This window comes from Podarcis vaucheri (genome assembly GCF_965113315.1).
Source record: "Podarcis vaucheri genome assembly, chromosome: 1".
Classification (NCBI taxonomy): domain Eukaryota; kingdom Metazoa; phylum Chordata; class Lepidosauria; order Squamata; family Lacertidae; genus Podarcis; species Podarcis vaucheri.
Genome location: NC_138759.1, coordinates 135266544 through 135288422, shown reverse-complemented (window position 1 = coordinate 135288422; position 21879 = coordinate 135266544). Strand labels below are relative to the sequence as shown.

The window sequence follows — 21879 nt, the reverse complement described above, 5'->3', positions numbered from 1 at the left end:
TTTATTTGTCTGTACAATACAAGAGAGAGCAAAAATATACTGATGAAGATCCAAAGAACCACACAATTAATTCTACAAACCCAGGGAGTTTGCGGCCTGTGCATTGTACACATAGTACTCTGAAATGAAGAGAACAATTCTGCGATTCTATGACTAAATGCTAACTGTTCTAAATATAAAAGTAAAAAATCTTGCTAGCCATTGCCGCTCAATAGCTCTTCGCATTTTGGTCATTGAATACATAAAGAATCACATCTTTGTATGATTGAAGACTGTGGATGATGTGTGTGCTATGCATATTGCTCTTGAGTTGATGAAATGAGAAATACCAAAAGTATTTCCCACACTTTGTGTTTTTAAAATGACTATCTTCATTTATATGACATTTTCATAGACTGCTCCTGATTAATTCAGTACCACATTTTGCAAATCACTTGTCTTCTATTTAAGGATCTAAAGGCCCGAACAATAACTCATAAAGAAAGAGGAAGTGTGTAGGATGGGATGTGCCCCAAAAAACCCACATGAACTGTTTGAAAACATCATACAGTTATGCTGTCATTTTAGTGATTTGACACTAGAGCTCTGGCAATTAATTTTGCCCTGCTTGCAAATCAAATGCCCAAAAATTCACAAAAGCTCCTTTTTGGAAAGAAAGTGTGCGGCTAAGCATTTTTGAAAGCCTCAGCACTTAATAAGAAAGAAAAGAAGGAGCAGTGGACTTAAAAAAACTGAAACCTATAATGTTTGAATTTATAGTTTTCAAATGGAAGTTTATGCTTAATTGGAAAATGATTTTCAAGAGCAAATATTTCAACAGGCTGGGTATTTATGTTCCTTAGCTTCTTTCAAGGACTAGCCCTTTTTCCGAATGTTCTGTCTTCATCATTTCAGGACTGGTTAACGAAAAGCCTGCATCTTGAACAATCTATTTTATAAATTTCTCTAAGGAACTGAATTGCTTGTTAATCTGGTTCCGATCATGTATGCTTGAAGGGGGAGGTTACTTGCAAATGTGTGTCTCTAGGATCATCACCTTACACATCAGTCTTAAATTTATTCCCTCAAGGTGGAATAAATCTGCATGTCTGATCTGCTGCTATTGCTATGTTGCAAATAATATCAACTGTGTGCTTAATAGCATTTTGTGCAGATGTAACTGCTCTGAAAAGGCTATGTCTGTACACATATAAAATTTTCTATTTGAGGTAAAATTTAAGATATAACAGAACGTGTTTCAAAGGAAATAGTTCTTAAAAATATGAAAAACTATTGATTCCTTTCATTTTATTTGCCACTATTTTACATTTATTTCTTCTCTTTTTAACCTGTATGTTTCTATCCACTCTCTTTTAATTTTCTGTTATTTTGAGCACCGAAAGGAGTAACTTATCGAGCTTTTGCTGGAGGATGTTATAAATGAAAATTTAATAACTGTTCCATCAACTTTGTCAACTGGGTGAAGTGGTGTCTGTGTGCTTTTAATTGTAGGATTTAACACAAATTTAAATATACTTTCCAGAGCAGCAAATTTTGAATCTTAATCATGCCTCCTCAATGGTGTGAATATATTATAGGCATCTGAGATTGGGTGGGGTTCTTCGGCAAAGTAGAATTTATTTTATGTTTAATTGTATTGCTTCATGTTTGGCATATTTAAAGAAGCTTGCCATTTGTAACAAAGTGTTTAGAAAATTGAATTTCTGTATTACTACGAAGGCATCAGTGTTTAAAAGTATTATGTCTATCTAATGTAATGTTCAGATAAGTATTTTAATATAGTCAAATAAGTTTACTGCCCCCAATAACCTTTTTTTTAACATTCTGAATATACAGCTCTTGAAAAGTTTTATGTTTAATACAGGCAACTCCCGACTGACACGCAATCGCTCACACATGCACGGAGCCCAACCTGGAAGTGACCCTAGAACGTCACTAAAAGGGTGGAATGAGGACGGGGCAGAACGCTTTACGCGGGCCCCGCCGACATGCGCAGGGATCTGGAATGTAGCCCCGCGCAAAATGAAGATTGCCTGTATTTATGATAAGGTGCCTAGTTGGTTAGTAGGACAGTTGGAATTCTAGTCTTTTAGAATTTGAAGTTTACATATTCCATCTACCTGCTTCAAAGTAGGGTCTTGTTTATTTATTTAGTAGCTTTATATGTGACTGTGGCTGAGCAGCAGTTTGTAACAGTAGGGGGTTCCAATAGGAAATGGCATATAATTGCTGATGAACAAGGTATGAGAATTTGTTTTCTGGGGGGTGGGGTGGATTCCAATAATTGATTATTGCAGTGGGCTTGGGCCCAACTTTGGTGGTGAAGCAATCATGGGGTGGGAGAATTGAGCTGAAAGAAAAGTATCCTCTCCTACCAGTGACATGAAAGACATGTCTGTGTGCATCCTTCTACAGCACCTTTGTGTCATGGGGTTGGGGTGGAGGCTGGGGTTTTTAAAGACCCTATTTTACTGTTCCATCCCCGCAGGTTTGTACCTTCAGATGGATGCTGAAAGCTACAAATAGATAGATCTATCTTATCTTTAAGTCCACTACAAAATCTCTTAATTGGAACACCTTTGCACATTACATGACAGTGAGATTATAACGGAGAACTCCACTGCATATGTTGGGATTTGTGTTTAGAAATGTAAATGTCATAAAGTAAATACTATTTACTTAGAATATGTTTACCTGCTACATGATGGTGGGTTTATAAGAAAGATGCCCGCTGTATATTCAGGGATATGAATTTAAGGGTGTTTCAGTAACCTGCTTCAAACATCCCCCCAGCACATGAGGCTGTTCCAGCATGCCACTGTCTTCTGGTCTGCCCTCTGGCAGCTGCACATTCAGAATCAAGGTGAAGGGACTTCCACGCATGCAGGCGTCAAATGCCTGTGAGCACTCAGTGTCAGGGACTTGGCTTTCTGCCATGTTCTTGTTCCCTCAATGTCTTTAGAGAACATGTTCACCCAATTTGCCTTCCGCATATTCACTGCATTCAGATGTAACGTTTCACCATGGAGCACTCTGCGCATGGGCTGGGAGGAGGACTTTGGGAGCCTTTACTTTCAGTTTCCCTTACTCAGCTAACCACAGACAGGGCTATGGTGCACATAATGCTAAACCATGCTTTAGCCCTAGGTGCACAAATTGGAATGCGTCTGAGCTTCCTTCTCCTCTTGCATGGCTGGCAGAAGGACTTGGCAGCGTTTATTTTCAAAATATCCTGGTTTAGACTGTAGTTTAAAACAAGTTCTGATTAGTTCAGGCATAGGCAAACTCGGCCCTCCAGATATTTTTGGCCTACAAATCCCATGATCCCTAGTTAACAGGACCAGTGGTCAGGGATGATGGGAATTGTAGTCCCAAAACATCTGGAGGGCCGAGTTTGCCTATGGCTGGATTAGTTAAACAAGCCTGGTTCTTAACCTGTGATTTGAAGTTTCTGGTTTAGAAACTTCATTCTTTAGTGTCACCTGTAAACCAGCCCTTTGTTTAAACAGCGATCCTGCATTCAGCTTACTTCTGGAGTTGACTGCTCTGGAGCACCCGTGTAACATGAATACCACATAAAGCACAAAGCAGGTTTTACTGTATAAGTCAATAACTTCAATGTTTGCAGGCAAGAAATAGTATACTCTTCTTTTCTCAATAAGATGCATTGAGTTAGTCATTTTTTTCAAAGGAAGAGGGATCTTCCTCAATATACAGATGAGCAGGTGCCTGATATTACCTGCATAGATAATCTTAAGTGATTGCCCTGTGGATTCTGATGTTTGAGGTTAATTGGATATTAAATGAATGTAAATTGGGGTTACAACATTTTGGCAGTTACTGGCTCATTTATTTTTGTTTTAGAATTAGGGAGGGTAATTTAACATATAAATACTAATAGGTGTTTTGGTGCAGAATTAAAACTTTTTATCAGCATATGCCAATATCAGATGTCTGAATATTTACTCAGTGTATGTTTCTGAGTTGCCTATTACACCTAATAAAGATATTAATATTTGAGCACACATCACTTAACCAGTTGCAAAGATAGATAAAGGAATCTGTAAATTTTACATTTACAAGGTCCTGCAACGAAGGCATTGTAAGTTACTCTTTCTGGGCACCACAGGTTCAGGCAGCATTGATGTTAAAGAGAACCGCAACATGGACAACATTTCACCTAAAGATGGGAGTGTGCAAGGCGCCGGAGAGGGGAACCAGCTCTCCAATGGTGGTGGCGCTGGCAGCAGGAAACGACCCTTGGAAGAGGGAAGCAATGGCCACGCCAAGTTCCGCACAAAGAAAAGGAAGAAAACACCAGGGCCGGTCTTGCCCAAAAATGCTCTCATGCAGCTGAATGAAATCAAGCCTGGCTTGCAGTACAAGCTTCTCTCCCAAACTGGACCCGTTCATGCCCCTATTTTTGTGATGGCAGTAGAGGTTAATGGGCAGCTCTTTGAAGGCTCCGGCCCTACAAAAAAGAAAGCCAAGCTCCATGCAGCTGAGAAGGCCCTGAGGTCCTTTGTTCAGTTTCCAAATGCTTCCGAAGCACATCTTGCCATGGGAAGAACTCTTTCCGTAAATACGGACTTCACCTCTGATCAGGCAGATTTCCCAGATACCCTCTTCAATGGCTTTGAAAACCCCGCCCAGTCTGATCTTTCCTTTTATCTGGATTCCAACGGAGATGGTTCCTTTAGCTCCAGTGCAGACTATAATTTGTCATCTTCTGCGGCCTGTAGCCTTGTACAGTCGTCTCTCCCTACTCCATCGCCATACCCCTCAACAAGTGGGAAGAATCCAGTCATGATACTGAATGAGCTTCGACCAGGCTTAAAGTATGAATTTCTCTCAGAAAGTGGAGAGAGTCACGCTAAGAATTTTGTAATGGCTGTGTCAGTGGATGGCCAAACGTTTGAAGGATCTGGAAGAAACAAAAAACTTGCAAAAGCACGGGCTGCTCAGTCAGCTCTTGCATCCTTGTTTAACATGCAGTTGGATCAAACACCATCTCACCAACCTATTCCTAGTGAAGGACTTCAGTTACACCTGCCTCAGGTGAGAAAACATTCCCCTTTATGTGTTATAATGGGCTAATGAGTTAATTAAAAAATACTGAAGTTACAACCTTTCGTTTTAACAGTGCTTAAATAGGTTTTTGTTGTACTTGGGTTCCTTCAGTGTGTTATTTCTGGCAGGGGTACAAAATATCCAGTTGTACTGCTAATTCTCTTATGTTTGATGCGGTGAATGGGCAGAATATTTTATACTTCCTGAGATATTAAGTTAACCTAATGTATGATTTGACTGAATGAGCAGGTGAAGCAGAATGCAGTATACATGAACTGCACATCATTGCAATGTCACGAACTGTAGCATTTCCCTGGCATTATAAGGTGATGTATTTCCAATGCAGCAGGGCTGTTTTGCTGATGAGCCACCATTGCCTTGTATAATAGCAATGTGCAGCTCTGCAGAAAGGAGTTTCTGCTACACAGAACTGGATATACAGAGGCAAGGATTGGTGTGACTTACCTAGGCAACAACATCTTTTAAGGGCTAACTACACTGGTATACCGTTGTACCTCTGACATTAGTAGCAGCCCCCCTTCGCCCCATCCATACACTGGGAACTCTGCCATCAGAGACAAGTCTGTTCAATAGATAGTGTTTGCCTCTACTCCAACACAGACCCTGAGGGAACCCCTTTAAAGTTCTCGCTTGAGGCGAAAGACTGTCATTTTCTTCTGAGGAAGATGGTAAAGAATCACACATAGGCACATTGTTCCCCCAACTGCTCACAGTAGAGTTGAAAAAAGCCACCCACCCACTGGACCCTGTAAATGGTTCAACCCCTGGGCAGTGCCTAACCATATTTTTCCCTGAGTGCAAGGACTTCTGCCTGTTCAGTGGAGCTTCCCTCCCACTCCTCTCCTCCTGCTCCCTCCCTACATCTGTTCTGAAGGACTGAGGGAACCCCCAGAACAGATTTAAGGAGGATATGTGGGGAGAGGAGAGGGAGAGTAAGTTTTATTGCATGGCCAAAAGTCCTTGCGCTAGCAGAAGTTTTTAGTTGGATACCACCCCTTATTTTATTCCATGGTCTCTGCAGGAGACAAATATGTCCCTATTCCTGACACTCCAATGTTTGGGGGCAGGTTTTGATCCCATTCTAACAATGTCCATATACTGTAGTATACTTTGCTCTATTTTTTATAGAATGCAGTGCTACATGCAATTTTATGAGAGAAATTAGTGCTCATACTTTCTGTGGTGCCACTCATCTTCCCACTGTATGGCTACCTTGCCTTTGTAGAGGGGAGACTAGGGATCCTGGAAGCAATGAAACTATGAGCATTGCCTCCACCATCTTGCTGGATCAAGAAACTTGTGGTAGGTAGCATTTTTAATTCCTCCAGTTCAGTGCAGTGTTGCTCATAGATCTGTCTTAGCTGAACACAATACACCTGTGCTGTCAAGCAGGCCTCCAAAGGAAGCATGTGGTGAAGCCCACACTGCTCCGATTCCCAAACCTAGCTTGCACAATGCTGTGGTACCTGAGGTTATCAGACGTCACTGCCTGAGCATCATTAACCACACATCGCAACTGAAGGTCAGAAATAGGCAACATGAAGAGAGAGAGAAAATAAGCAACCAGGATGACCAGTCAGAGCAACTAAGTACTGGAATTCGGGGGTGGTAGAAAGAACAATGGAAAACTTACAGGGGTTAGGGAACATGATCCTGCAGGAGGGGTCAGTGGGAAGTGACCTTCTGATGCCCCCTTCTAGATCTCATGGAGTCAGCTGCCATGGGAGCTGTCTGCAGGCACCGCCTCCTCCGATTGTCGTCTCATTCTTCCTTCTGCATACATTAGCCACAGGTTTGGGAAGATGGAGAGGCAATAGCTGTTAAGTATTTTTATACAAACTCTTTGAAGCCTATAAAGCTCCTGATTCAGTTTGAAAAGAATGAAAGTGAACATAGGTCATATTGATTTCCTGGTAAATACCGTATTTTTCCGTGTATTTTGGGGAGCGCCAAATTAAGAAATTTAAAAATTAAGAAAGTTGGGATTTTTTTGGGAAATTGCAAAAACAGTTGTTGAGTATCTTTTGTAAGTTTGTAGAGGACTCACCATGTACTCTTCCTAAACTGAGAAGAGCGGGCAAGCGGCCCCTTTGCCTCCGTCCCCTGCTACTGCCGCAGCTCCATCAGCCCTTGCTTACTTACCGCATTAACCCATGTATAAGATGACCCCCAATTTATCACGAAAGATTTTCAAGAAAATGGTCATCTTATACATGGAAATACACGGTAGTATGTTAAGTGACCTTAATTCCATTTGTCACACTATTTTTTGTGCCCATACTATAGCCTACGTATGGCTGCTGTGACTATAAATTAAGAGTGCTGTGTAAATGATAGTGTGAGTAGTAGTGGAATCCAAACAATCAGAGAGAATTTACATGAAACTTTTCCACTCACTTTATGCTTTTGTTTTAACCCCCCCTAAAAATGTAAGGTAAAGGGACCTCTGACCATTAGGTCCAGTCGTGGCCAACTCTGGGGTTGCAGTGCTCACCTCGATTTACTGGCGGAGGGAGCCGGCGTACAGCCGGGTCATGTGGCCAGCATGACTAAGCCGCTTCTGGCAAACCAGAGCAGTGCACGGAAATGCCGTTTACCTTCCCGCTGGAGCGGTACCTATTTATCTACTTGCACTTTGACGTGCTTTTGAACTGCTAGGTTGGCAGGAGCAGGGACCGAGCAACGGGAGCTCACCCTGTCACGGGGATTCGAACCACCAACCTTCTGATCGGCAAGTCCTAGGCTCTGTGGTTTAACCCACAGCGCCACCCGCGTCCCCTCCTAAAAATGTACTCAGCCTTTAAAACAATTTTTTTCTGGAAAGTGACTCAGAAGGGAATGCAGCCCTCGAGCTAGAAAAGGTTCCCCACCTGTTTCAGATTGTAAACTTCTATAACTAATACCAATTGTTTTTATCCTTTCAAGAATGTTAATTTAGAATATTCCAGATCAATCATAGATTGTTAGGAAGTCCGACAATGGCCCAGTTCTTAAAGTGAGTGTTTTTTTAATCACTTTTAACGAGGCTTAAAATCTCCTGCAAGTTAAATTTGAATCCTATTATAACAGGTATATTTAGAAGGTATATTTATGCCGCTCTCGCATAATGCAAGGGATCCTTAAGGGTCAGGCAATGTAAGATTACATTATGAGACAGGAGATCCTAGATCTAAACCCTTCTCCAACCTATTCCTCAAGCAACGAAGACTCTTCTCAGTTGCATGTCACCCATAAATTTGTATAATTCTACATACAAGGCACAGTTCACCCCCAAAGCATACGTTTAATTTGTACTCAGTTTACAATTCACTTTAATCTCAAAATCCTCATTGCTGGTCTTAATGTTTAGCCAAAGAGTTACCACTTTATGACTCTGTGTCTTTTTCTATATATTTATATTTAATATGTTCAGTTTATGCTTTATTGTAGTCTGCTTGGCTTTTCAGTTTCTGTTATATATATATATCTATATATATATTATAAACTTACATGATCCACCAAAGTATTTGCAATCCCTCCAAATTTGGCATTCTCTGCAGATCTGGTTGCGGTACTGTTCACTCCATTCAAGTCACTAATGAATGTAATGAATGATAATGGACTCAAGACCAACCTCAATGGAACACCACTTGGTACAACTTTCTGGTTTGAATTCCATTAGTTCTTACCCTTTGAATATGCTTTACAAGCCAATTATCGATGCATTCCATGGAAATACCATCTTAGATACCTCAAAATTTCTACAGAAGATCTCATAATGAAGGCTAGAGCCTTGTTAAAAATTGAATGTTGTGCATGCAGCCTCATTCCCTGAATTTAAAATTATCTGTTCCATGATCAGCACTAAGGGCTTCCATAAAACACAGCATAGTTTGTAAAGGTGCCTGAAGGGCATGGATATAAACTCTTCAACACTTTGAATCAGCAGTAATTCGAAACAACAGCACCAATCAATTCTAGTAAATATTACAAAGATTCCCTGTGATCCTTGGATGAACAGCAGTATAGAACTTTAATAACTAATTAAAAAAAAATACCATACAGGTTTTTAAATCCATTTTGAAATGTTTTAAAGGCAGCTCTGTTTTGATGAATTGTCCAATATATTTGTGTGATTTTTGCAGGTTTTAGCTGATGCTGTTGCACGCTTGGTGGTAGATAAATTCAGCGATTTGACAGATAATTTTACATCGCCCCATGCACGTAGAAAAGTGCTATCTGGAGTAGTCATGACAACAGGTAAAAACAAACCAAAAACATGCCTCCCCAACTGATACGGCCTTTTGTCCTCTGTTGTTTTTACAAAATAAAATGGTAAAGGTGAATGGATATTTACCTTTTATATATAGTTTCGATTGCTTTAAAATATTGAGATCTCTTCATTCATAAAATAGGATTATGAAATTTCGTCCAAACTGCTTGTCTCTAAATGTAACAGGTTGTATCGAGAGGTGTTGCTCAGGTAGTGCTGAGGCTTCTAGATGGTGGGGGAACAGATTTAGAGGTAGGAGGAAGAAGCATTGAAAATGGCTTCTCTTCCCATTTCACTGACAGAATCCGTGCTGTCAGAGGAGTGACATTTTTAGGTTCTCTCTCTTGGCAAATATTAGGAGTGTGTCCTTGTACAAAAAACATAGCTTTCATTTTTAATAAAAATTCATTTCCTTCTTGTGAGGCAAGCTCTGCAGCCTCTTCCTAATGTTGAACTGGAGTCTCCTTTCTTGTAATTTGAATTCATTGGTTTGGATCCTACATTCTGAAGCAGCAGAAAACAAACTTGCTCCATCTTCCATGAATCTGGTGGTATCATTTGTACCCACATGGATCAGAAGGAAGGGGGAATTGTCATTGGACTTGATGAGACTTGGCAGCCACTCTGTCATGGTTCTCATAGAGACCATGCAGCAAAACACTACAGCCCTCTCCCGACTTGTAGTCAGAGGCATGGCAGGTAGTGCATGTGCTGTTTGGAAGCCATAAAAATGGATGGCCATCACAATATCATGTGGTAGTGAATTTGATACTTTAACTATGTTCCTTTTGTCTGTCCTGGATCTTCCACACTTCCTCTTGCCCTCCTGCTTTCCTCTGGGGAAAACCATGGTTTAGCACTCCATCGAAGCAAAGGGCAATTGGATTTTCTGCAGATTGCCATTAGTTCTGATTTAAAACTAATGAATGGGTTTTGCCTGGGAAAGGAGTGGGGCAAGGGCTGGAAACACTCAGAAAGTGCAGATCAAGCAGAAAACTGCTCAGCCCTGTCCTTTCTCGGCACAGGGCAAGCAGAAGTATGGTTGAACCCTCAGCTGCGTTGAATGAGCTCATATCCTAGTATTATGCAAGAGGGAGAAAAATCTCTCTCTCTCCCTTTTAGTAACCAATGACTGTAGGCCGGAGGCTGGAATTTCCGGTTGAGGGTCTGATCCTTTCTTTTATACAGGATGCCAGGCGTATATGGCTGGGCATTGAGTCTTCAGAGAATGTTTCTGGAAAGCATTGGTTCTATCAAGAAACCCAATCTCATCGTGGTTTCTAGTGTTCTGCAAGCAGTACCCAGCATACATTAGACAAGCACTCAAAATTTAGCTTTTAAAAAATTGATTCCTAGCATACTAAAGTTGACAAGGGAGGAATTTATTTTTTGTTAGAATTGAATCTTCTGTCCCAGTAAAGTAAAACATTTGCTTTAATTGTTAGCTAAAATGTCTACTGGATTGAAATAGAACCCCAATTTTAAGCTCAAACTTCATGTGGCAGCAGCAGTTTAAATCTGTTTCATTTTTGTACAAAGCAGGTAAATGAGTGGGGAGGAGGGTTTGGTGTTTGGATGAAGAGGCACATAGAAAATGGAGCGATATTGCCGTTGTGGGTGGATAGAGTCTCCCAACCTAGTCCTCTTGGAGTTTGTTGGCGGGGGGCGGGAGAGACACAGACAAACCAAGAAGAGGAACCTGCTAGATTAGATGTCTGTTCCAGAAGAGCTTCATTAATGTGTTACCCACAAATTCAGGATTCCCCCCAAACTGATGCCAACGTTTTGTGCTACAAACCCAGCATTTTGTGCCACCCCCAAACTGAGTAATTGACACTCAAACCACAAAATGTGAGGTTCTGTAGTTTTTAATACTTTGCTGAATTTTTATGTAGTTCCAGAATTTTAAAGGCAACCCAAGTTATATGATAGCCATGTTCAAATATATAAAAGGATGTCACATAGAGGAGGGAGAAAGGTTGTTTTCTGCTGCTCCAGAGAAGCGGACACGGAGCAATGGATCCAAACTACAAGAAAGAAGATTCCACCTAAACATTAGGAAGAACTTCCTGACAGTAAGAGCTGTTTGACAGTGGAATTTGCTGCCAAGGAGTGTGGTGGAGTCTCTTACTTTGGAGGTCTTTAAGCAGAGGCTTGACAACCATATGTCAGGAGTGCTCTGATGGTGTTTCCTGCTTGGCAGGGGGTTGGACTCGATGGCCCTTGTGGTCTCTTCCAACTCTATGGTTCTATGGTTCTATGATTCTATGATTCTATGATTCTATGATTCTATGATTCTAAGTTGCATGAACAGATATTAGTGTGACTTCATTTCCACCCCAAGTATGCCTTCAGAATATATATGACTAGGATGTAGCTGAAGGTTGTCTGGTGCAGTATGGTCCCCCAAGCCACACCTTCAAGAAGACATTCAAGAAGGCTACCATATTTCACCAAACAAGTCTTCTAAAAATATCTTTATATGCTTTCCCTTTTAAAACTTGTCTTCCCAGGTACTGATGTGAAAGATGCTCAGGTTATAAGTGTTTCTACAGGAACAAAATGCATTAATGGAGAATATATGAGTGATCGTGGTCTTGCATTGAACGATTGCCATGCAGAAATTATAGCACGTAGATGCTTGCTTAAATTTCTCTATACACAACTTGAACTGCTCTTATGGTAAGTTTAAAGAGCAATTCCCTTGCATCCCAGTTTTCAGCACAGAAGAAAGTTCCATTGATCACATTGTGCTTAGGATTACAGTCTTGGGATGTGATCCTGTGAGGTTCTGTGATGATAACTTCAGATAAATGGTGCCGGGGTCCTAATATCAGCAGAAATGGATAGCTAGTGGCCTTATTCTGGAACATGGATATGACACTAGCATTAGTATAAATATTTCTTTACATCTTTGGCATAAACTGTCCTGCATTGGTGCTATCCTGCCCTTTTATTTTTCAAAGAATTCATAATGTGTAAGATTTCATATTTAACATATGCTGAACTGACAGTTGGAAGCATATGGTTTGTTTTACGTTGAAGCGTACATTAAAAGTCAGAATTGGTGACCAGAAGAATAGCTGGAATATAAACCCTCTGAGTGGTTTATAAATTATATGAAACAAACAAATAAATAAAATAAAGTGCATCTGGGTGAAATCTATATGTTTATATTGGTTTTTAAAATATCTGTTTCCTTTTGAGTGGCTCCCTCTGCTACATCCTGGAAACTGCTTTTTAATTTAGGGGCCTTAAAGTATGTAGAGGCAAAATGGGATGATCCCCTATATTTGGAGGGAAGCAAAAATAACAGTCGTACTCAAACAGGGGAGGGATGGCACCCCAGTTTAGATGTGTCAGCAAACCTCCCTCCTGAATGCGGAAGGTAACATGTTTACATCCTTAATAGCCTCAAAGCTCAAAATAATAAGTAGCTTTTGTATCAGTTATGATCAAAATTTATTTCAGATAAACAGATTGCGGATAATACATTCTTATCTCTAAATATACTTCATTACTGTAAACAAAAGAATATTTTGTCCACAGAATTGTCACTTGGCACAGAGAGGACTTTTGTCCTGGAGACTGTCATAAAATCATTATGAGTTATGCAATTTGGCCCCGACTTCTTCCAGGCTATCTAGTTCTTTTATGCCCAACCAACTGCTCAGGCTAATGTCAATAGTATAAGATCCAAAAAGTTCCGGATTCGGGGAGGGCCCAGAAATGTTCTCTTTGGTCTTATTCAATAAGCCTTTTGGAGAGGCCATTAGGCAGGATGCAGTGATGACAAGAATTAAGATAGGTAATATTGAGCAGTATATGACAGTGAACAGTTTTATACCTGACTGTTGCAGTATCTATGCCAACATTGCAGCAATTGATTTAGTACATAGTGAGGTTTCAGATCTTCCAAGTGAATCATAGGAAATTTGAGCTTTTGCTGATTAATCCCTCTGGACAAATTAGGGACTTCATTTAATTACGCTTCCACTATAAATGGATCAATAAGACATGGAAACAGATGTATATATTTGATATCTTATTCCATTGCCCTTGCAAAAGACAAAACAAAGCAAAACAACAACCATACAAAACTTAGAACCTTGGCTTAAATGAAATTTTCATGTTTGGAGCAAATTGGACTTACCTTGATTGATACAAAACAGTGCTCTTAAACTGTATATCTTCCCACTTTTATGTAATACCTATATTTCTCTCTGCAGCAATTTTTAATGAATGGGAAAGGGAGAACTTAGATAAATTAAAATGCTCCTTGAGGTTGTTAGACAAAGGAGCTTGGGCCCTACACATTCTGCTATATGTGGAACTTGCTCAGCAAAATGTTCAGCTAAGTAAGAAAAAACAATCCTAGACTCAGTTAGAGTATTACACCATAAGAGTTAAAATCAAGTTATGGTAAACTTTGGGTCTTGCTTGTCGTAATTAGAAAAACCAAAACACCTTTTTAATAACATTGTTGCACTTTGTTTCAGTAGTAAGGAAGATCAGCAAAAATCTATATTTATCAAATCAGAACGGAGCGGGTTTAAATTGAGAGAAAATGTACAGTTTCATCTCTATATCAGCACCTCTCCTTGTGGCGACGCTCGGATTTTCTCACCACATGAAGCAGCACAAGAAGGTACGACAAGTTTCAGCTAGTAATGGGGATGTTTGAGAGAAAACAATTTATTGAAAATAGCTTTCGTAGTTTATGAAAATCTAGATTGGCTATTTACTGAAAATTAAATTGTTTAGTTTTCTTCATATTATAAAAGCAACACTATCTAGGAGGGCTAACACCTCAGTTCCACTTCATACATTACAAAGATTGTGGATACAGATAGGTAGCCATGTTGGTCAAAATAAAAAAAATCCTTCCAGTAGCACCTTAAAGACCAACTAAGTTAGTTCTTGGTATGAGCTTTTGTGTGCATGCACAGATTGTGGAGGAATTAATTTGTTATGCATCTATGGATCATTTTATCATGGCTTTATTGTTGCTTGTAAGCCATATTGGAAATTTCAGTTTGAAAATGGGATATTCTGTTAAAATAAATAAAAGGTTGTACCATGTAGAACAGTGTGAAATAAGCCTTGCAAAAAAGTATTGGATGTGATTTTCTATAAATGAAGCACTCTAGAAGTTTTTGTTTTAGTTCACACCACTTTTTTCCTAACTGCTGTCGTCCCAAATGAGTAATGGAAAACAGGGCTGAATTTTCTTAGAAAGCATAGTTTTTCCTTGCATGAACAGTGGTTGCTTTTGTCACTTAGATCAGGGAGACAGACATCCAAACCGGAAAGCAAGAGGACAGCTACGGACGAAAATCGAATCTGGGGAAGGAACAATCCCTGTCAGATCTACAACTACAATCCAGACGTGGGATGGAGTCCTACAGGGAGAAAGATTGCTTACTATGTCGTGCAGTGATAAGATAGCCAGGTAAACTGTTTCTCCTTTGTCCAACTTCCATATTGCTAGGTGGAGGGTCCCCAGGTCAGTGACCCCATGGGGGCCAGGATGCCATCAGACACCTTACTTGGCACCCCTTAAAGCAAAAAAACAAAACACCCTAGAGAGGAGGAAACCCCCCTAGGCGACTGGAGACTCAATGGCACAGAAACTCTGAAAGGAAAAAACATGACTGCTAGGTAGGAGGGGAAATTAAATGGAGTGGTTGGAAAGAAAGAGGGGAAAGAGACAACACATAGAGACTATTTCCTGCTTCAGACTGAGAAGTTGCGTTAAAAGTGTCCCCAGGAAGAGAAGTAAGAATTGCCAAATGAAATTGATTGTCAGGTCCAAGTTTTCAATACAACTGGATTGGGGAGAAGTGTGACCCCCCCCCCAAGCAAACAAACTCAAGATAGCAACAAAGGGCTGAGTTCATGCCTTTTCTTACTTAACTATTTATCGTTGTTCTTTGTTAAATGTAGATGTTACTTAACACAAGATACTTCTAGGTCACTTACAATTAAGGCACAGCATATAGTACTGCGAGATGCAAATACTGAAACTGCATTAATTAACAAAATTCCAATTTAAACAGAAGGTTAAATGAACAGAAAATTCCCATTGAGAATATTAAAAGCACCAACTGTGAAAGCAGCTACTCTTAAAACTGCAGCTAAAAACACTTTGAGGGAAAGTTTTCAGATGTCTCCGAAGTCTAGTAAAGCAGGCAAACTGCTGTTCCCCTGAATTTGCCATTCTCCAAATTCAGCAGGAGGGGGCACTGAGGAGAGTCTGCGAAGATGCCCTTAAAGTCCAGTCCACTCACCAGAAGAGGTGTTTTTTCAGGTAGCAGCCTCCTGAATTGGGCCAGTCAGTGCAGCACACGAGGACGGGCTTAAAGCACTTTCATGACCTTTTCGCCATTAGCAAGCTTTAGTGTGAATCACTTTTCTAAAACAAAAAAATTGTTGCTTTACACATACACCCAACTGGGAAAGTACCATTTTAGCAAACAACTAGGTATATTCTTGCAAGGGCAATATTTTGCTTTATGGGGGGGGGGGGGGCACCTTGTTTCTGGAAGCAAGAACACAAATCACTTGGTTGTGTGGATTACGAATGTTAGCAACCTGCCCCACCCCCACAAGCATCAAAATGATGCAGAGGATTGTAGAGCAAAGCTTGCTGGATTTTCCGGATATTTAGCACAGTAAGGATTGGAGCCTAACCCCACTTACATGGGAGTAAGCACCATTGATGTGCATGGGATTTACATTTGAGTAGACATAGGATTGTGCTGCTTTATATTGTTTAGAGGAAAATTGTCTTGTTTTACACCTGGCAATCCCTGAGACTGTTAAACAAATCAATCAGAGAACCTTGGCCAGTGAATTATGCACCGTACCTCATCCTATAGCTCCCTCATTTATTTTGTCTTTCATGCACAGTAGGGAACAGAGGGACAGAAAGAACACAGAGGACAGTGTGGGACATGGAGGGGAGTGAAAAAGGACTAAGAGGACAAGGGAAATAAACCTAGTGCAGCACTGAGATTTCCTTTTGAGCCTCTGAGTACTTGTACAGTGGTACCCCGCAAGACGAATGCCTCGCTAAACGAAAAACCCGCAAGACGAAAGGGTTTTCCGATTTTTAGAGGCTTCGCAAGACGAATTTCCCTATGGGCTTGCTTCGCAAGACGAAAGCCCATAGGGAAATCTCCTGGGACAGCGGGGAAACGCAGCGCACCTTCTCCTCTGTTCCCAGACCTGTCCTGAAGGCTTGTGGTGGGAGGTCCGGGAACAGAGGAGAAGGCGTGCAGCGCTTCTCCTCTGTTCCCGGGGCTTGCGGTGGGAGGAGGGTTTTTCCTCCCCACCGCCAACATTCAGAACAGCATTCTGAATGTTGGCGGTGGGGAGGAAAGCCCTCCTCCCACCGCAAGCCTTCAGGACAGGTCCGGGAACAGAGGGGAAGGCGCGCAGCGCTTCTCCTCTGTTCCCGGACCTGTTTTGAAGATTTGCGGTGGGCTCCCCACCGCCAACATTCAGAAGGCTGTTCTGAAGGCTGGCGGTGGGAAGAAAAGCCCTTCTCCCCCGCCAGCCTTCAGAAGAGTTCCCGGAGGGCTGCCTAGGCTGCGGATAGCAGCATGCTGCCCCGCGCAAGGGGCGCTCTTAAGCAGAGCGCCCCTCGCGCGGGGCAGACATTCGCAGCTTGGGGAGCCCTGCAGGACTTCCCCGCAGGGCTCCCCAAGCTGCGAGTGTCTGCCCCGCGCGAAGGGCGCTGTGCTTAACAGCGCCCCTCATGCGGGGCAGCAGGCTGCTATCCGCAGCTTGGAGAGCCCTGCGGCGAACTCCTTCTTCCCCCGCCAGCCTTCAGAAAAGGTCTGGGGACGGACTGTCCCCGGACCTGGTCTGAAGGCGGTTTCCCTAGGAACGCATTAATTGATTTTCAATGCATTCCTATGGGAAACCGTGCTTTGCAAGACGAAAAACTCGCAAGAAGAAAAAACTTGCGGAACGAATTAATTTCGTCTTGCGAGGCACCACTGTATTCATGTGTTTAAGCTATATATGCCTAGAAGAAACTTCTCTAAATGTTTTTTCCCAATATAAAGAAGGTATTCTGTCTACGATGAAGTTAATATTGAGAGGCAGTGTAATCTGGTGCTTAACTCAAACTAAAAAGCAGCCGGGCAAAGACCCCCAAGCAGCTTAGCCCTCCCAGGCCCAGAGCAAGAGTACCTGCCCTTTCCCCTTCAGGGGGGCCTGGGTGCTGTATTCAGAAAGTTTGCAGACTTGCTCCATTTTTGCCCAGGTTCAACCTCAACAGTGGGGGAAAGTGTGACTAGGCATGACAAAATGGTTAAATAGAAAATGGATGTGCAGTTACTCACAAGAGCATAAAACTCAGATAAGCTTTACTGCTTGGGCAATGCTGAGTTTGCAGTTATCTTTCACTTATACATTTGGGATTAAGGTGTGACTGAAAACACTTGAGTTTAGTATTGATAGGCTAAAATGTTGGGAGAAGAGATATATCCTCTCCATGTAGGTCTCCCTGTGGGAATGTCACCTGAAGGCAGAGGGAGATGGGGCGGCGGGAGGACGGATATGTTATTGGTTTGAGTTTGTTTGGGAGTTAAGGAGTTTCAGTGAGAGAGAATAAAGAAAGAGAGCTACTCAGCGGGTGTATGCCGTGTTATATGAAAGCAAATGTCTTTTCTCAAAATGCAGTGAACAAATCTTGGAGGGACAGTGGCTTGCATTCTTTATTTGTTTTTGTGTACTGTATTGAAACATTAAAATATTTTAGTTAAATATAAATGTGAGGTGTCTAGCCATGACCGTAGAGCAGAGACTGAGCTGGAAGGTGAATAATAGAGCAATGCAAAGGTAGTATTCACTCAGGAAACTTAGCTGGTGGGTGTCAGAAAGGTGGAAAACACCCAGAACTGTATACAATGGGAGTGGGGGAATGGTATAGGGCCCTGGGAACATTGAAATCTGGGATGTGGGGTGGCATGTAGTTTTCACATCACAATGTTCTGAAAGATTAACATGGGGCTTTATTTTTGTCAAAGGATATATGAACGGGGAAGGGGTTGTGATGGGCTCAGTTTATAGTCCCAGGGCTGGGCCAGTGTGATTCCTGCAAATGACGGTGCATCAATTGGAATGCAATACTGAGTGGGGATTTGAACCTAGTCTCTGATACTCAAATGAATAGAACAGCAGATATTCTAAACAGGAAAGCCAAGGGGACATTGGGCCCTTACAGCACTTGTGCTAGAATCACCTATTTCTTTCACCTGTGATGACCTTTCAGCATCTCCCAAATGGCTATTTTTCTTATCCATTGAGGTCTACTGGTTTTTAATTATTTTAAAGATCTGCTAGTGTTTTAAAAAGTAGAAGCCAATCCTCCCTCTGCCTCTTCTGTCAGAGGGAGGATGCTGCTGTTTTCTAAGCCTTGGCTTAGAACAGCCTGTAGGCTCTATGTGAGTTGCAGAATGATGGCCCTTTAGCACTGTTTGTTGTCACTCAGCTACCTTCGCTAGGCTTCAAAGGAGATTCTCTTGCCCTTAGACACAGTGAGGCACAGCTAGGGTAGGAAGCTCACCCGGACACATCTGGTGCCACCACCATTTTTGCAGGGTATCTGCCCCACTCTCCTATAGTCACTCATATTTTTTTGTTTTGTTTGTAGGCCTAATTCAAAATGGTGTCATTTGTTTCCCTTTAGATGGAACGTGCTTGGTATTCAAGGAGCATTACTTACCCTCTTTGTTGAGCCAATTTACTTCTCTAGCATTATCTTGGGGAGCTTGTACCATGGAGACCATCTATCCAGAGCAGTATACCAGCGAATAGCAGAGATAGAAGATTTACCCCCTCTCTATATACTCAACAGACCTTTACTCAGTGGTATGTATGTAATAAAAAACAAACAACAGCTCTTCCAGTTCTGGTATATTTTGAAAATACTGCAAATTGCATTCACCTGAACCCACAATATGTAAAAACAGGGTCAGGGGCACATACATAAGGTCCACCCCAATGTCTCCAACGTGCAGGTTGGTCTTTAGGTCTTTGCACTAGTGCAAAGGTCCGGAGAGGATTTGAAAATGCTTTCATTTGAGCACACTTAGAAACTCTCCCTGATAAGACTGGGTTTCCGTCCATGGGAGAGTTTCGCAGTCTATTCAACTGAATCTGCTTCAAAAACCCCTTCAAACCTTTGGACCAATTGGGCAAAGGTCTGAAGATGAGGTCATTCCTAGGTCAGATAAGACAGGGTCCCACTTGTGGGAGGGTTTCTAAGTGTGTTCATTTGGACATACGTAAAATTCCTCTACAGACCTTTGCACTAATCATGAAAAGGTATGAAGATGGGCCCATATACTGGCACCTTGATGGCTGAGTTTGTCTGCACACCCCTGTTTTTACTCATTGCCTTTTGTTAACGAGAGATCTACCTCAAATATAAATAGGGCGTTCAGGGAAGACTTGGAATCCGTGTAATGAGGGTTCTTGACTTAGGCCACAATTCGGGGCAGTTAGATAGTTAAAAGCCATCGACTTGGAGCGCCCAGTGCTGTCCTTGCTTATGGCTATGTACCTCTGTGCCTTATTAGGGAAATATGTAGCAATATTATTAAGGGTTTGGATTTTTCCACCTGCTTCTCAACAGTGCCATATTGGATGCTTTACTGGATAGGGCAGGAGTGGGCCCAGGCAGTGGCAAGGTTGGCAGGAGGGCCAGGTTGATTCTGCCCATGTGTCCCACAGTCCCAGCCTTGCCACCCCTCCCTTCTTGGTGTGTTGCTGCCCCACTGCACCTGCCGCTCCTGCACGAGTCCTTTAAAAAGCGGCAATTCAGCTACTGAGATAGCAATTCAAAGAGGGACACTGCCATAGGACAGGAGCTTCTTAACCCTTGTGCTGCCTTCTTGATGAATATCATTCCTGCCTCAGCTGCTTTTAGCACTGCAGAGGAAAAGATGTGGCTACAGGCAACCCCCCATTTACGTGGAGGTTACATTCCAAGGCACATTTAAATGAAATTCCAATGATGTTTCAAATATATGCATTCCACTCTGCCCCTTTCTGTGAGGTTTTTGGGTCACTTTTGGGTTTGACACAATGCGCGTGTGCATGGTTGAGCACATGTTGAACTGCGTAAATGGCAGGTTTCCTGTACTTCTTTCTTTTTCCCCTTGGTGGTAAAAGCAGTCGTGTTATGAAAAAGCTTCAGTATTCTTTTTATGAAGATGGTAAAAGCAATGTGAGTGGGGTAAAACTGGGCCTCTCACCTTTAAATTAAGTTTTAAAGTGTGTTTTAATTGTGCTTTAGTTTTTTAATCAATTCTCTATCATTTTTAATGTTTTATACTGTATTTTAATGTTTTGTTTTTTGATTGCTTTGTGATCTCAGATACTGCCTGTTAGAGGGCTGTTATGTAAGAATAGTAAAAAAATACAAGCATACATCTCACCTGTAAACCAGCTGCACTGTAAGAAAGAAAAATGTCTCCAAAAGCAATCATGGAACTACATGGATTCCGGCATTGCAGGGGGTTGGACTTCCCTTCCAACTCTACAATTCTATGATTTTGTACACATAAGATGCAGTTCAGCTATACATTTTTTTGCTGTTATCAGAAAAATTATTCCAAATCCAACATTTTTTTCTTTGTTGTTAATAACCCCAAATCCTATGATTTGTCAGCGGGCTGGGGGCAATTTACTGTGCAATATCAAATACTGAAACAGGAAGGTCTAATAAAGAATACACATTACTTTAGTAAATCAGAAACAACAAACAGCCTTGTGACACCTTAAGGACTAACAAATGTCGCATGGCATAAGCTTCCATGGACTGCAGTCCCCTTCATCAAATGCATGAAGTGTTATCCTGAGTTACAGGTAACTTCGTTTGGGGAAGTGAGGTTTGTAAGCAATGAGCTCAGAGGGAAATGAAATATAGGCAGTGATAATTATGTAATTAAAAAAAACAGTTGCTGGACGACACAGACATCCTGGCATTGATAAGCCAATTGACAGACAGAATGTGCTAAAAATCTTTGGCCTCGGTACATTCCCCAGGTGATTGCCTTGAGCTTCTTGCAGTGAAATGTGAAACCACTGGATTATAATATATCAAGGGGTGTCACGCCCTTTTTCTTGGTCCTACCAAGACTGTGTCTCGGGTGCTGGCATGGCTGCAAATGTTTTTGTGGCAAAGCAGATGGAGGTCCGACCTGACACCAGAGCGAGATGGGGGCAGCTGATGTATCCATTGCCCTCCCAAGAGCCACAGGATGCAGCCTTATCAATAGTAAAAACACATATTAATAATCTCCAAATCTGATTAGTGCATCAAAAAGACTTCAGTTTTAAATTACTTATTCATTAATTTAATGTACTTCAATGTACCTAAAATAGTGTCCTTACTGTAGTATCTAAAAAGGTAAAAGTAGCAAAAGGTCATAGAATAGGAAATTTTGTTGGACTTTAAATCCATAAACATACTGGGTGAGAAACAGAATGAAATTTATCAAAGTAGAACTATTCCA

At 41.5% G+C, this 21879-nt stretch overlaps 1 protein-coding gene across 4 annotated transcripts in view; it reads left to right on the top strand.

Annotated features, from left to right (window-relative positions):
• The window catches only part of ADARB1 (adenosine deaminase RNA specific B1), a 56877-nt gene that overhangs the window by 24007 nt on the left and 10991 nt on the right, over nucleotides 1–21879 (top strand). For 3 of the 4 annotated variants that reach the window (XR_014223797.1, XM_082239379.1, XM_082239378.1), the window contains 6 exons: nucleotides 4130–5058; nucleotides 9216–9330; nucleotides 11857–12025; nucleotides 13843–13991; nucleotides 14627–14795; nucleotides 19047–19228. Coding sequence is in view for 3 of the 4 variants with exons in the window: in XM_082239379.1 (XP_082095505.1) it covers nucleotides 4130–5058; nucleotides 9216–9330; nucleotides 11857–12025; nucleotides 13843–13991; nucleotides 14627–14795; nucleotides 19047–19228 (1713 nt within the window). In the remaining variant the exon portion in view is untranslated. The remainder of the gene's footprint in view (nucleotides 1–4129; nucleotides 5059–9215; nucleotides 9331–11856; nucleotides 12026–13842; nucleotides 13992–14626; nucleotides 14796–19046; nucleotides 19229–21879) is intronic. The other variant, XM_082239380.1, reaches the window with a different exon arrangement.